Source organism: Temnothorax nylanderi, unplaced genomic scaffold (assembly GCF_030848795.1).
Source record: "Temnothorax nylanderi isolate EJ_2023f unplaced genomic scaffold, tnyl_v1.0 TNYL_tig0037_pilon, whole genome shotgun sequence".
NCBI classification, from domain to species: Eukaryota; Metazoa; Arthropoda; class Insecta; order Hymenoptera; family Formicidae; genus Temnothorax; species Temnothorax nylanderi.
Genome location: NW_027249099.1, coordinates 785059 through 801060, shown reverse-complemented (window position 1 = coordinate 801060; position 16002 = coordinate 785059). Strand labels below are relative to the sequence as shown.

Sequence of the window (16002 nt, the reverse complement as noted above, 5' to 3'; positions counted from 1 at the left end):
TATTTATTTATTCTGTGTTGTAAACATATCGGTTGATATTTACGTATTAAAGTATTATTTTCAATTGTTACGCGAAACAGATTTAAAAGTATTAATATGGGGAGAAGGTAAGAGTGAAAGGCACACGGAGCAAAAATATACGGAATTAAGAACAACTGATTATCGTATTACTTGTAAGTCTCGCGAAAGTCTAAAATTAAAAATTTTATATATATTTAACACGAAGCCTTCGCGTCTTTGTATGAGATTTGTTAAGTGTTAAATATATCGTAGAAACTCTTAAATTGGACCTAATCCGAAGTTTTTAATATTTTTTATTTTAATTGTGCCTGAAGGAGAGAGATATTTTTCCTCTTTCAGTAATAAGAGTGTCTCGAGAATATTCATGACAGTAAAATATGCATTTGTCGATACGTGAACGAGTTTAAGACGTCGTCTTTTTTTAACATTCGTCACGTCGTCAAACGTGTAATTATGGTCGTATCTCACGACTGATTTGCTCGATGGTACTCGAGTCGTAACTTCATCCTCGAGCGATCCTTTTCGTTCGATCGAGGGCGAGTGTACAGGTGAAAGGCACAGGTTTTTTCTCCTCTTTTTTTTTTGTCTTTGTCGTATCGACGCCGAGCGTCTGCGCGGTCGTAAAAATAAACCGAATGGTCTTCGTTTCGTCTTCTTCCTTATCAAAGACTTATCTTGCCGTTATCTGTTTACGATGGCGGCGTAATATTCTCGCGCCGTCTATAACGCGATAAGATAGCGCTCCTCGCTCCAGGCGTTCCTCACGTTCGCGAAACTCACCGCGAATTCGCTACCACGTTTCAATTTCGCGTGCTTAACGAGCGTCTCCTTTTACGCGGCGCCCGCGCGATTTCGCGCGATTCTTGCAAAATATAATACGACACCGTCGAAATCGTACCGGCTTCGATTTCCGCCGAGTGTTCGCCGAAGGTCGCGTCTCCGTCCGTGGATTTCGCATTATTACCTCGACTGGTATTGCCGTTTCCGTGAAAAGCCGGCGCTATATCGTCTCCGTGCCATTTACGTGGAAATAACGATCGGAATAATTTCGCTCGGCGCGGCGGCGCACCCGCGAAACGCGCTCAAGGAAAGCGAGATCTCGGTCGCGCGGGGGGCTCTTTCTCAAACCGCGTTTGCACACGTATAGCTGTGAATTATTTATACGTTTATTCATCTCTCGACACGCGCGCACGCTCGCGCTTGTGATTTATCATCTCTCGCATATATTACGTAAAAGAATTTTTTTTTAATGCCACGTAGCGGAATTTCGAATCAGTGTAAATCAGTATAAATCATTGCGTGACGAAATCCGCTCGCTTCCGCCTGTTTCTTTTTCCCTGCCCAGTTGCACAATCGTCATTGCTCGGTATCCAGAGTGTCGGAGGTCACGGATTCCAGATAACGAGTTATCGGCGAATGATTTAAATGAAGTTCTCACGTGTCGCGAAACCCGGCGAGCGACGTATCGCTGATCGCTGGATTCTCGCCGGTGTTTATTCTGGGCGAAACGAAAGCAATTTACCTCGAAATGTTTCAGAACGACTCGTATTTCTACGAAGGAACAGGTTTATCCGCGTATCGATCTGACAGTCGCATAGTGCTTACAAATCAATGACGATAACGCCTTATCGTTGCTGCGATCGATAAAGTGCGGGAATGCTTATCGTGCCTTCGATTATTGCTCGCGACGTTCGATGACTGATTAGCGATTGATGAAAGTTGTTTCTACAATGAGACGCGTTCCTTATCTGCCTCGATATAAATAAATTCGTGGAATTTTAAGTAACGAAAGAAAAACAAGTAAAAAGGTCTTTAGTTTGAGCAGCGAAAATAATCGATGTTTCTTCTACGGCTTACGCAAAGAAATTTACAGGCGACAAAAGTGGAATTGACAAGAAGGTAGTCATATATTTTTCTTAGAAAGAAGGTCCCGTTCTTGCTATTGTTTCTTTAGGGAAAATCTAGAATTTTGTTCCGTCCATCATTTTCATGGTCGGTAACAGATGGACAATAGATCTATATTGTCTCACAAGTTATTTACGTTACCTATGCTATATTGCGTAATAAATAAAGATATCACGCGATATAGGTAATATCGCGAAAAGGAAAAGAGGAGGCTTATGATTGCCTTTGTGCATCGGATATTTCAAACGGTTCTCTACTTCTTTACAAAAGCAATCCTCAATTGTCTTTCGATTCCTGTGAATATCTTTCCTTAGCGTTTGACGTTGCGAGAAATAGAAGCAGAAGAGAAAAGTTCTTGTGCGAACAAAAGTTATTACGAAAAGCGTACTTTAGAAATATACTTGCTTCGGGTTAAAATCGAAGTGCTACATTTCACGTCCGGGAGCGACGCGAATCGATTTTCCCTCGGGACCCGCTCACGCGGTAACGAGCAACTTAAGATCCCTAATCTACTAATATCAACAGTGTTCGCGATCGCTTCAAGGACAAGCGCTCGTAAAAGCTGGATAATCAGCGTCGTGGCAGTGCCCGGTGCCGTTATAATCGTTAATCCCGTACCGTTTGACGGATGTCCTTGGCGGGAAAAACTGTACTTCGGGCTCGGCGACCCGTAATTACTTCGGGAACGCGTTTGAAGTACGATCACGTATATCCTACGCGCAATTTCCGATACACGCGACACCCTCCGCGCGAGATCCGCGGGTCGGTCCCGCTCTGCGAGCGCGATACACGCGATTGTTGTTGTGTCGATCGTGTTACGAGACGATCTAAACTTTCCTTGGATATGACTCAGCCTGTGCCTATCTGCACAAATCATTTCCTCTCTGTAATAACACACGCGATGAAGGTGCGCGCGATAAGCGAGGTAATCGGAGCGATAGCACGTAGGAAGGTAGTAAGAAATTTATGGCGTTGTTTTAGACGTTGAGAGAATCTAGCGGGAAGGATACGTAACAATTCTTGTTGCGTATACTCATTTTGAACGATATATCAATCGCTTTATTATTTGTTTTTAACGATTCATCCACATATCGATGACTCACTTATTTGTATACCGTTATAAATAAAAATTTGATCTTGATACTTATAATATTACAATGTACATGCGATATTAGAATGATGATATTTAGAAATTGCCACATTACTTTTTACAAACGGTAAAACCTGTTATATCTATTTTAATATCTAAACTTATTTTAGCGCAACGCGCAATGTAAGAGCTTTTCGTATATACGATGGATGTGAATATAAATCCGGGATGGTGATTAGAAAGTTTTCAGTAGTGTATTCCGCGTACGATGAACGCGAGTGTCCCGTGAAACCAACTTACGAATCGCCGTGGTGATTTCTATTCTGGATTACATTACCATTCGCACCGTGAACGTGACTTCGCCCGTGTCCCTCCCGCAGCCGGCGGATGGCAATTGCTAAATCTCTCCGCTCCCTCCTCCCTGGTTGATATATTTCCCTTGTAACGAGACGAGAGGCGGCGGGAATCTCCTCGCGGGCAGTAAACGGCGTGTATACACTCGACGGTGCGAACGAGACGGTGAAAAAGCCGCGCGCGTGTCTCGCATGAGAAGTTAATCGGCGCGGGTTGAGAGTTCAGCAGGAGAGGAGAAAGTCAACGAACCAATAGCGCGAGCGGCACTTGATTGACTCTGAATGGCACGTCGCTTTTATTACGTGCAATCGGTCATAATCCGTCTCCGTTCCACCCGCTCTCGCGCCGCCACCGGCAGCCCGCCGGCTCTCTCGCACTTCTCGCAGTCCGTCGTCCTACATCGCGGCGCGACCCGCATACCCGGTGGCATGCTCAAGTGTAATACCGAAGCCACCGCACGTCGCGCGATTATTCGCGAGTGTTTGAAGCACCGGATAACGAGACAAGTGAAATTGTATATCCCTGTCCGTTCGGGCCGAACGACCGGATTGTCATTCGATGAGCGCGCGCGAGGTGTCCGCTTGGCGAACAGCGGGGGAATGCGGGAATGGAATATTTATAGAGTGTCGCAACAGAGGCGACGTAACGTTTCGCATGGGAGTTGCGTGATTATAATTCATCCGCGCGCGCCGATGACAAGGAATGTAAACAGCTTCTATTATGCCCGAGTGCAAAGCTCCGTGCGTGTGTCTCTCTTTTTTTTCTCTCCTCTTTTATAGATAAGCGCCTGTATAAGCGGCTTGTAGATAAGCGGCGTGTACGTGTGTGATGTAACGCGCGGCGGCGGGTTTGGTATCCGCGCGCGGTTAGATGTGACATGGGGCGTGACGTTACGTTTGCCGAGCACTTTTAACGAGGACTCCTGCCGGCGCTCTTGTGTGCCACATCGCCCTCGTTACACCTTCTTTTTGTAAGGACGCGACGCGTCGAGCATAAAACGCCGCGACGACGACGCGAAGCGATGACGCGAGCGTCGAGGTAAACAGAATGTGGGTTGACATTTACTTCGCGTCTCTCGATTAGCATAGTAAACCTTCTTCTCGCGAGCCTATAATTAGATTCGCGGCTTCGCGAAGCTCCCTGCTCCCGGCCTCGTAAAATTTTACCGTCTTGCAAGGACGCGCGACGTCGACGTCTTTCTTCCTACGAGGAGCCTTGACGCGGCCTTGATCCTACCTCACCTCGAGGAAAAGAAATACGTGATACCTATATGCTGTATTTTAAAGGAAAAATAGTAGGTCGAAGCATTTTTATCAAAGTAGGTCACCAATAATGAAAACTGTAGAAACTGTTTGCAAATCAATATGGGAGTCTCTTTTGAATTGGAGAATCTTTTTAAAGTGAAGTTACCTCTCTTTATTATTTATTTTGTAATCGAAGGATAAGTTTCTTCAAATCCTTCTGTAAATAAATTTTTAGAATTTTACCGGATATCTTTCTATTCTAGAGTGAAGTACCGCACTTGGAATAATTCGATTTATTTGCAATCAGAACGGTAAAGGTTTGACGAATTATCAACTCTCTTGGAGAGAAATTTTAACACGCTACGCGAATTCGGGTGGTATTGCCTCGCAACTTCCGCTGACCGACGTATTTACCGAGATTTCGAATCCCGGGGAAAACAGGAAAACAATATTTACCGTCCTCCTTTGCCTCGTTACGTGCCGGTTACTTGATTACATTAATTTACAACCTTCCAGTCGCTCCAGAAACGAGTTCCCCGACGGAGTTTAATCGACGAGCGTCGGCAACCGGCGGAAGCTGTTTGTTTGATCCTCCCGGGGAAATTACTTAGTTACACGTCGAAGTTCGTCCGACAACTTCGCGAGGAGTTATTTTCGAGGCCTCTCACGGCGCCGCGCCGGTGGCATTAACGAAGTCAGTCGGTCCGGACGCGCAATCTCGCGCGAAGTTAATCACACGAATCCTCGCGCCTCTCTTTCTCACGGCAGTCACGGCAATACTCTGGACGTCGTCGCTCCAGTTCACTTTTCTCGGACACTCCGGCATCCCGTCGTAGACGTCTCGTGTTTTTCGCCCAAACCTCTCACGTAACTCGAAACCTGTCGCGAAGTCAGCATTCGTATTTCGCAAATCAATTAGCCGTTTGCCACGTGGCACTCGCATATCGAGTTAGGAAATAAAAAATTGAATTTCTCACCGTTACTCGAGCAGTCACTCCCTTCTGTCGCGACACTGATTTAACGGTAGTGTGAACACTCGGTCTTGATCGCGCGCGCGCGCGACGTTACGACACGCAAGAGGGAGAAGTTTTATACTCCGCAGATTAAGCGACCCGATGACACACGCGGAAAGTTCCCGGCAAGATATATGCAAGTTATTCGTGTTTTTTTGTTAGTACACCACGTATCTCCGTATGTTAATGAAAAACACTTTCGCTGACGAGGATTTTGGAGCAATCACGCGAACGGTACGTGTTATCTCGGGAGAGTTCGCGCCAGTGCGTGATAAACCACTCGGACGCGCTCGTCCGATGCGCGAGTTACCGCGAATCGCGATCGGATCGGCTGTAAAATCGGTATTTGTGTCGGTAATCATTTTTTTCCCCCTCGCGTCGCACGCCCCTGCCTCGTGGAACGTAATGGACAATAATTATTGCACACGCGCGTGACACCGTCTGTGTTTGCTCGTTATTTGCCCGACAATTGAATGACGTGCCGTCTGGACTGCGGTATTTGCATAACAACAGAATGTAACGATAAACATTGACTTTGGAACATGTGCGAAGGACGCCGCGAAATGCACAGTGCATAAACGTAAATTTATATATTATAAGTGTTCTTTTTGTAAACATTGTGTGAATCATCGTATTTTAAGTTCTTACCGAAGATCTCTCTCGCAGCTATGCTAATTGTGCGCGTTCCAATCCTCCTTAAAATAAATTACAGATCTAATGGCACTGATATGCACATGTACGTATATACTCGTATGATGAAAATAATTCGCGCAAATATTGTTTTACATTTGCGATATAAAAGGAAGTCATAATCGTAAAATGGTAACCCTTTAATCCACGTTTAAAATTTTTGAATAGCTAACATTTTTTTTTTAAAGAAGATTGATAAAAGTATTGTTGACAGTCGGAGAATAATACTATCATTCTCGATCAAGCTTCTTGCGCAATGCCTTTCCAATTTTCGGAAATCGATCTTGTAGGTCACGTAGTTTTAGTCATATCTCGCGTTTTATCTAAATTTTAGATAAAACGCGAGATATGAAGAAAGCATTCGTCACAAACAGTATCTCTGATGAATCGTTAAGCGATAAGCGATGAAAACGATTGGCAGTATTGATTGAAGTAGGTGTCTTATGTCCCGCAGAGGAACATGCAGTCGTCGATGGGATGGCCCGCTTTCATGCAAGTACAGCAGTCGAGGACGCACGGGACGTTGACGGGTCACCCCGTCTCTAGCCACCATCATCCCAGCGGTCCACCGGGCGGGTCCGCCGCCGCAGCCGCCGTCGCGCATCCCGTCAGCATCGCGCAGCAGCAGGTGCAGCAGCGGGAGCGTGAGGAACAGGAACGGGAGGCGCGGGATCGCGAGCGGGAACGAGAAGTTCGCCACCAGCGGGACCACGGCATGGCGGCGGCTGAGAGGATGCACCGGCAGGCCGAGGCTAGGGAGAGGGCCGAGGCCAGGGAAAGAGTCGCCTATTACGCGACCACGGCACCGTCGGCTCAACAGGTACGCGATCTCCGCGTGATATATTCGAGGGGAAGATCGAGTGGACTGTTGTCTTGATCTCTCGGCGACGATGGATTTCGTTAAAAATGCGAAAGATATAGGAGACTTATTGCATTATATTATCATATCTCGATCCCTTCGACTTTAATTATTTTAGTAGAATTAGAAAGTGTTAAAATTGAATATTAATTTGCGACTAGTGATTACATCGCGATGGATCGTTTTATAAACGTAACACGGTGTTTTCAGGTTCGACCTTCGAGCGTGCCCGGGAAAGTCGAGTACCCGCCACCACCGGCGCACTCGCGGACGTCGAAATCATCGTTACAGGTCTCCGCTCGAGATCGGCCAATAGTGGGACCGACGCATTCACTACCGAAAGTCGAGCCGAGCCTGTTCAACTATTCGACGTATCAGGCGCAGCCACCCTGCACGACGTATTTGCATGACCTCAAGTTAAAAAACGAGATGGGGCCGCACAAGTCGTTGTCGAGCAAGAGCGAGCTGACCGGCGGCCTCGAGAGGGACCATCACGGCAGAGAGGTGCTGCAGAATCCACCATCCCTACTGTCGGACCACAAGAGCTCGGTGATCGTGAAGAACGAGGGCAGGGAGCTGCCGAAGACCCCAGCGCCACAACAACACTCGTCCAGCCCGAAGATAATGCCTTATATGAACGTCCAGTCGGTAGCACCGCAGCACAAGTCGTCGGCGTACGAATACAGGAGCCCGACGCAGAGCCCGCATCATCTGCATCCCGCGCACTTGGACGGTCTACAGGCGGTGAAGAGCATCGCGTCGTCCGCGAGTCACCACCGCGGCGGCAGTGGCAGCGGCGGTGCGACGACGACGCAACTGCCGAGTCCGCATGGCCATCCACCGCCGCCGGCGCAGCCCGAGCCGCGCCTGCACTCGCACAATCCCCGTCAGTCCCCGCATGCCCCGCCGCAGCATCCACATCAGCCGCCGCCACCTCCGCATCCATCGCCGCCTGAATCGCGCTATCTCAGCAGGCCGGAAGCCGCGGGTCTGCCGTACGGCGCGGCCAAGTCCACGTATTCGTACCCGCATCCGCATCCGCCCACGGCCTCGCCGACGGCGGCGTCGCACTACGCCGCGCCGCCGCCGGCCGGCTCCAAGCCGAAAGTCAGCAGCCCGGCGCCGCCGCACATCTACGGCAAGCCTAACTCCGGCATTATGACCGGTACCCCGGTCTGCCGTGCCTCTGAAACGCCTGTCGCCGCGCCAATACCGCTGACCTCGAAGGCCGGCAGCTCGCCTTACCAGCAAGTGCCTCATCATCACGGGGCGCCACCGCCGCCGTTGCCGCCGCCCGCGCACAGCCGGTCCGTCTACGACAGCCGCGGCTTCGCCGGCTCGTTGCCGGGCGCGAAACTGCCGCCGCCGACGTTGCACGGCTCGCCGCCCACGGCTGCCTCGGCGCCGCTTTCAAGGCCGATCGCTCATCCCGCGCATCTCAATACCAGTCCGCACCAGCAGCCCGGTCAGACGTTGCAGCACGCGCAGTCCCAGATCACCGCGGCCTTCCAGACGCAACCGCTTGACCTCGGAGTGGAGAGGTCAGGGTCGCCCAAGAGGAAAGCGCCGACACCGCTGTTGTGTGACAACGCCAGTGGCCAGCCGGTGTCGTTAGAAGTTTGTAAGAAGCGAAGAACCGAGGAACCGCAACCATTGTCCTTGCAGTCCGTCGGTCCACCCGTTCTTTCAAGGGTGAGCGAACCCAGTCCGCTCATCGCCTCGGCCGCCACGTCCATCACTACAGTTGTTAACACCGCGGCATTGTTAGCGCAGCCGAACAGTCAGACGACGCAGGAGCAGCGTACGGTGACGGCAGTGAGCCCGGCCCCGGGAACCGCCAGCGGCGACGGCTCCGTACGACCCTCTAGCACCGGCAGCGTATGTTCGTTGAATCCGGCACCGGTGAGCGCGGCACCAAGCCCCGCGCCCATTCCCAGTCCGGCGCCGTCCACGGCACCCAGCCCGGTGCCCAGTGCGCCTGGCACGCCCGCCAAGACGAATCCCAGCAACGCCGACAGCGAGAAGTGCAACAGTCCGGCGCCGAGACCGCCCAGCAGTACCAGCTATCCAGTGCACAAACTGAAGAAGGCGTGGCTGCAGAGACATTCGAGGTGCGAGGACGGCACCGAGAACACCACCAACACCACCAGCATGGCCAGCAGCGTCACGTTACCGCTCAACATCTCCCGCGAGACACCGTCGTCGAATAGCAAGGATCGCGACAGCAACAACGCGTCGTCAAATGCGAACAACAGCAACGCATCAACCACCTGTTTGCCCAGCGCGGTGAATTCGATCCACAATATCGGTAGCATGGCGGTGAACAGCATCAACAAGAGCAAAGTTACCGGCAAGAGCGGCCGAAAACCGGCGAACAAGGAGTCGCTGAACGGTCACGCCACCGACACCAGCAAGACCCCGCAGGAGGACTCGTCCAGCAGCGACCCGGAGAGGAAGTCGCCGCCCAAACGGAAGCCACCCAAGGTATCTATCTATACAGATCGCTTACGGTAGTCGTTGTTGTTGCTAAAAGTCACTATTTGCAATTTGGAGTGCGTATGCTGTGCTGGTAGTTTAGTACACGCTTACCTAGTTTGCTCAAAGACTATTTTCCCTCATTGAATAACATGTAATAATATGACATGTAATATTATGATTTATCATAAATTTTATAAAAATATATAATAATAAGATATACGAAAGAGGTATAATCGTCGAATCTAATGATTATTAGATCTGATTTTTATTGATTAAAATGTTTTATCTTTATACAGAAATATCTGCAATTGTACATTTTTTAGATGTATAAGATAATTCTCTTTAATAATATGTTATCTAATATATTTTATAACAGAATGTTACTTATTAAACTACTTAATATTTTCTTGATAATCGTAGGTAGTATATTTCAGATGATTGTTCCTGTTTTGTGTGATATATTTTTTATCTTATAGCGAGTGAATATATGAATAAATCGAGAGCATTAAGTTTACTAAAAACTTTAGCATTAATCACTCGTCTAATTATACAGTCGGAATTGATGAAGTTCATTATTTTGTATCGGTATCGTGCCTTCGGGCAATAAATTTCATATATAAGAGACCTGTAGAAATCATAGAAGCATGAATATGGAGTAGTTTTATTTGCTATGCCGTAGTTCTTAATTTGCAACTGTTATAGAAGAAAAAACTCTTGATCATCGTGAATATTTGCAGTTCGAAAAAAAAGTTGTCATCTCGTGTTATGAAAGAAAAAAACCGAGCTCGAGTATTCACTTTTTATTATTGTTATTATCGGAATGTCGCCATTAAATTTATGATTAAAGTCTTATATCTGATATTAAAGCGGATATATGTGCCTGAACATATTGTTATTTTAAAAATAAAATTTGTAATGTATTAATTTTTTCAATTTATTATTAATTAATATATTTTGTAACAGACAATGCATACAATAGAATTTTCAATATTATTTATTATCTATTAATTAATATATTAACGTGACGTTAGGGAGTAAAACCGAAGTATCGTTTCTAAAAATTAAAGTGGCGAAATATCGTTCTTCAGATGTATTTTTTATTATATAAATCGTATGTTTGGACTTACGCTTTGATTCTGACGGAATGGGCTATTTCAAAATTGGAGCGTTGCTTACTTCTCTTCCGTTTCCGGGTTGCACGCGCAGTGAACCGAGTTTTAAATGTCCGCGCAAGGGCGCCATTTTCCTACGTAAGGCGTGCATGAATCACGGGAAACGTAACGGACGTCGGACGCTCGCGCGAGTGTGTAACAAGTGTTCCTCTCGCGTATCGTTATAAACAATCAATTAGCCACTTATCGGGCGTTATTTGCACGACGAGCATCGCACGTTGGTCGCGACCGGCAGGATTCTCGCCATGGATAGATATTCCAGAGGGGTAAATACCTTCGTTGCTCAGAATTTTCGTCGCGCTCGTTAACCTAACCTCCATTCGGCAAGGTGCTTCGGGATGCTCGCACAGTAGTTTCGATTTCACCGGGGTATTCCGCGATCGAGTCGAGTTCAAATTACAATAGATTGAACATTCCGATGCCTCTCGAGCGGAATATCGAATTGTGCTTCGAAAAGAGTAATTATATCACACTTGGCACGCGATGCTCCACGCAATGCTCCACGTTCTCGGAAGAGGCATCGGAACAAAGAGATTATTCAGTAGCACGTTGGAAAGAGGAATTTAGGCAAGATGGATCGATTTTTTATTTATAATTTGACTTGAAATCGCTTTGGAAGTTTGTAAACTTGTTCGGGAATAAAATCGAAATTGGAGTAAATATAGACTCGATGAGCAAGGGCCACGGCACATAGAAAAACTTTAACAGTAATATTTTTCGCAATAAATTCCTTACAGGCTGCGTTCCGATATTCACTGCCAGTACTGAAAATCTATAATTTACTTCACATATACTACAGATTTTCAATACTGGCAGTGAATAGCGGAACGCAGCCACGGTAATTTAGATGCTTAGCATCAAAGAGTTAATAGATTATCGATTTAATTAGGGGAGGAGGGATAGAGAATTTAAATGTTTCAAACTGTGCTCGACAAAAAATACGACAAAAAACCGGCGTGCGGTTAGGTTGGAAATTTTCGTAGTTGGAAATATACAGAAAGTTTATTAGGCTAGCTCCGGTTCAGATTGTAAATGACTTTTTTCTGATTGAGCAGAGTGAGACTTAAGCAGTAAGCAAATTGACCAATAGTTATCTCAAGTTTTCGAGGATACCTGACTGTGATTGGTCAAGTTGTCTACCGCTAAAGTCTTACCGTTAAAATTTTTCTTATGCGCCATGGCTTTAAGAGGTAGCGTGGATGTGATTGTGTGTGATAGAGCTATCTAAATATCATTATGCGTGATTATCAACTTTTGGTTTAATTTTTAAATAGATCTCTAAACTTGATGTGTGCCAAAATGGTAGAGCGCTGAAGCAGTAGTGTGGCCAGTTTAGTAGCTTCGGCTGGTAGATGCGGCAAGAGCATGAACTTCCTGACTACTTAATAATCTGTGCCCTGTGGTAGGTAAAACGAAAGAAGGGCGCCGCACGAAGGCAACAAACGGCCGCGGAAGATCAGCGGAGGCGGAAGGAGGACAAGCAGGGCGGCGGAGCTGGCGCGGGCAGCGAGTCCAGCAACGAGAGCGAGGCGGGCTCCGCCAGCGACACCAGCGAACAGTTGAGCTCGATTCAGCCTGCGTCGAGGGTTCGACACACCACGGCCAATTCCAACAATTCCTCGGGAAACGGTTAGTTTACGTAGCTTCTTGTAAATGGACTTCCCGTTAGGTGAACTAACTATTCACTTGCAGGGTAAGTGATTCGTGTTCCATGATCGTACGATTATTCCTCTTTCTCTCTAGAGAAAGATGTCGAGAGAATCAAGAGTGACTTGATGAAGTGACTTGACAAACAGTTTGAATCGCACTTAATTCGCGGGATTTAATTTCTGACTAAAGATAAGAAAGATTTCTAGAAACTCTTGGATCTTTGACGTTTTTTTTTCGAGTTTTTCGCCACATTTCAAATTTCATTAATTCGATCTTACGCACTTACCCTGTTCCCTGATTATATATTATATCATTACACCGAGAGACGCACATACATTATATTTTTTAAGATATATACATGATGACAACATAAAACATTTGATAATACTGTGATACATTATTATTATGAGCTTTTTAACACTGAATGCATTTAGTAATAAAATTGCACAAAGATTAGAGTGATAACAGATTTGCTAACGAAGCGAGATACACGGTGTGTTATGCAGGAAGTAACAAGGAACCTAGGAAACGTGGTAGGAGACCAAAGACTACGAAGAATAACGAAGTGGGAGGCGAGGACCAACAACCCCGTCAGAAGAAGGAACGCAGAGACGACAGTACGGGCGGCGGTAACAGCGGCCCGGGCGGAAGTGGCGGACGGGGTGATCCCTTTCGTAAGCCGCCGATATCGCAACTGAAGAAAACCGGCGAGAGTTGGCTGCAGGACGGCGCCTGTTTCGAGGTGGCTCCGAAGTTGGCTAAGTGCCGCGAGTGTCGATGGACGCCGAACCAGCGCAATAAGAACCTTCCTCAGAATATCTTCTGCAGATTCTACGCGTTTCGCAGACTGCGTTATACCAAAAACGGACAATTGGCCATAGCGGGATTCAGTGATCCACACAAGGACGCGTCCGAGGTAAATTATGAAGATTATCAAAGACGATCGACGCTTATGTTTGTCGTAATAATGTTACAGTTAAATTAACACAGTTAAATTGAGAATAGTCTTACAATTTTAATTCGAGATGCATGCTCTTACATGAGAACTGTCGTTACAATGTTACAGGATGATCTTCGATTATGGTTACCGGGAAAAGATAGCCAAGAGACAACAGGAAAGGATGACAAATCCGAGAAAAACGAGAAGGACAAGGGAGATCGAGAGGACCTAGACTTAGAAACGGCTCATCGTTTGCTTCGGCAGGTTGGCGATCAATTCTGTGATCTTTTACATCAAGAGAAGGACGCTCTCCAAGAACATATGGCTGAAGGTAAAATTTTATTCGTTTTTACCAACATATTTTTCGGAACTGACCTTCCACATTTTTCATATTAATCAACGCACACATAGCATACATATAATACAAATAAATAAAAATGTGTCGCACGTATTAATAAGACATAAGACTTTTATCAAAATTAATACCATCATCATATTAAACTATCTTTAATTTACTACCTGATTTTTTATACATTATTTACACTGTTTCTCCCTTATATATAATGCCCAAAAGATAGCATAGATTTACTTTATCATTTTGCAAAATTATAACTTATTTAAATATCACGCTGCATGGTCGCTTGTGTCATTTCTTTTGTTCGCATGTTTTAACGCTTTGCGCATCGATTATGGTTACCTTTTGACAGCGAGTTCGGGGGTTGTAGACGGAACAGTAGCGTGGAAACGAGTGATCCAGGGTGTTCGAGAGATGTGCGACGTGTGCGAGACTACCTTGTTCAATTATCATTGGGCTTGTGGCAAATGCGGCTTTGTCGTGTGCATCGATTGTTATAAGGTAGGTTACATTAAATATATATGTATATATATTTTTTCTCAGTTAAATGTTGGGAATTACATGATGACAATAATTCAATTGATACAACGTGATATATCATTATAACACTTATCGAGCTTTTTAACACTGACAATTAATATAACAACTTGTAGTTGTTTCTTTCTCTTTTAAAGAAGACAGTTTATTAATAGAGATAATATATATATTTAGGGACGTAAAAACGGGACGGTCAAAATCTGGGGCGAAAGTGGAAAGGACAGGGACGACTTTTCGTGGCTTCTGTGCACGAATAGGCAAGTGCACGAACCGGAACGACTCATGCTCACGCAGATCATCGCCGGCGACAGTCTTCTGCGACTGGGCCAGCGCCTGCACGAATGTCGCGCTGAATGGGGAATTCCGCAACACTGTGCTTGCTCTCTCATAGCCACATCGCAACCGAATGAGATCCTTCGAAATCTAATCAAGGGCGACTCCGTGCCCGTACTCAACGGAAACGTGAAGCAGGAGATAAAAGAGGAGAAGAAGATAAACGAGTCTAATGGCGCATCGGAGAGCAAGACCAACGGCGAGGATAAAAACAAGCTGGCTTGGCTGGCAACTGTGGCGCTGGAGAATCAGCCCGACAAGAATCAGGCGCTGCAGAATCAGGCCGACAGCGGACAAGAATCCAGCTCGGACTCGGATGATGGTGACGGTTACTCAACGTTGCGGGAGTTGCTCATAAGGCCGTCGCACAAGTCAAATGGTAGCGGCGGATCCAGATCGAATTCGCCTACGAACAATTTGGGCGGCGGCGTGAACAATGCCGCGCAGAACAACGTCGCCAAGTCCGGCAAGAAGTCGAAGATGGACACGCTCGACGAGGTAATATCCAGCGTGATTGAACACAGCGTGAAAAAGGAAAAGGATAGCGGCCTTGTTGATGACGAAAAGCCGCGGGAATTGAAACACTTCGTGCGACGCTACAAGTGGATGCAGCGCGGTCGCGAGCCGTTACCGATCAGAATTATGACGGGGACGGAAAGCCAGAGCCTTTATCCGGACGTGCCGCACTCCTGGCTCTGCGACGGCAAGCTGCTGAGGTTAAGCGACCCGAATAATCCGAACAACTACAGAATATTCCAGGATCAGTGGAAACGGGGGCAGCCGGTGATCGTGTCGGACGTCTCCAAGGCGTTGGACATGAATCTCTGGCATCCTGACTCGTTTGCCCGCGATTTCGGCGACGAGAAGAACGATCTCGTTAACTGCATGACCGGCAATCTGGTGCCGAATCAGCCGATGCGCAAGTTCTGGGAGGGATTCGAGTACTACTCCAAGCGACTCAAGGACGAGCGAGGAAATCCCATGCTGCTGAAATTGAAGGATTGGCCGCCCGGTGAAGATTTTGCCGAGTTACTGCCGTCGAGATTCACGGATCTGATGAAGGTTCTTCCATTGTCCGAATACACGCATAGAAATGGCAGGCTGAATCTGGCGAGTCGTCTGCCTAATTGCTTCGTGAGACCGGATCTGGGTCCAAAGATGTATAACGCTTACGGTTCCGCTCTTTATTCCAACAAAGGCACGACTAATCTTCATCTTGATATCTCGGACGCCGTGAACGTTATGGTATATGTAGGAATGCCAAAGGATGTTAATAACGAGGAAAATCTCAAAGGTACGTATTCCTGGTATGTCTAGTCTGACAGTCTTTATGGGATTCCGTTTGCGTTGCTAACATTCTT

The 16002-nt window shown here is 46.8% G+C and overlaps 1 protein-coding gene and 1 non-coding gene across 4 annotated transcripts in view; both read left to right on the top strand.

Moving 5' to 3' along the window:
* Kdm3 (Lysine demethylase 3) overlaps nt 1-16002 on the top strand; it is a 275903-nt gene that overhangs the window by 256181 nt on the left and 3720 nt on the right. The window contains exons 10-16 of one of the 3 annotated variants that reach the window (XM_071703885.1): nt 6772-7137; nt 7387-9660; nt 12233-12455; nt 12983-13392; nt 13543-13747; nt 14124-14272; nt 14483-15935. In XM_071703885.1, the coding sequence (XP_071559986.1) occupies nt 6772-7137; nt 7387-9660; nt 12233-12455; nt 12983-13392; nt 13543-13747; nt 14124-14272; nt 14483-15935 (5080 nt within the window). Of the gene's footprint in view, nt 1-6753; nt 7138-7386; nt 9661-12232; nt 12456-12982; nt 13393-13542; nt 13748-14123; nt 14273-14482; nt 15936-16002 lie in introns of all 3 variants that reach the window. The other 2 variants (XM_071703884.1, XM_071703883.1) reach the window with 2 other exon arrangements.
* Nucleotides 12829-12905, top strand: LOC139771292 (small nucleolar RNA SNORD36). Its single transcript, XR_011717897.1, has one exon. It is a non-coding gene; the product is annotated as a small nucleolar RNA SNORD36 (small nucleolar RNA).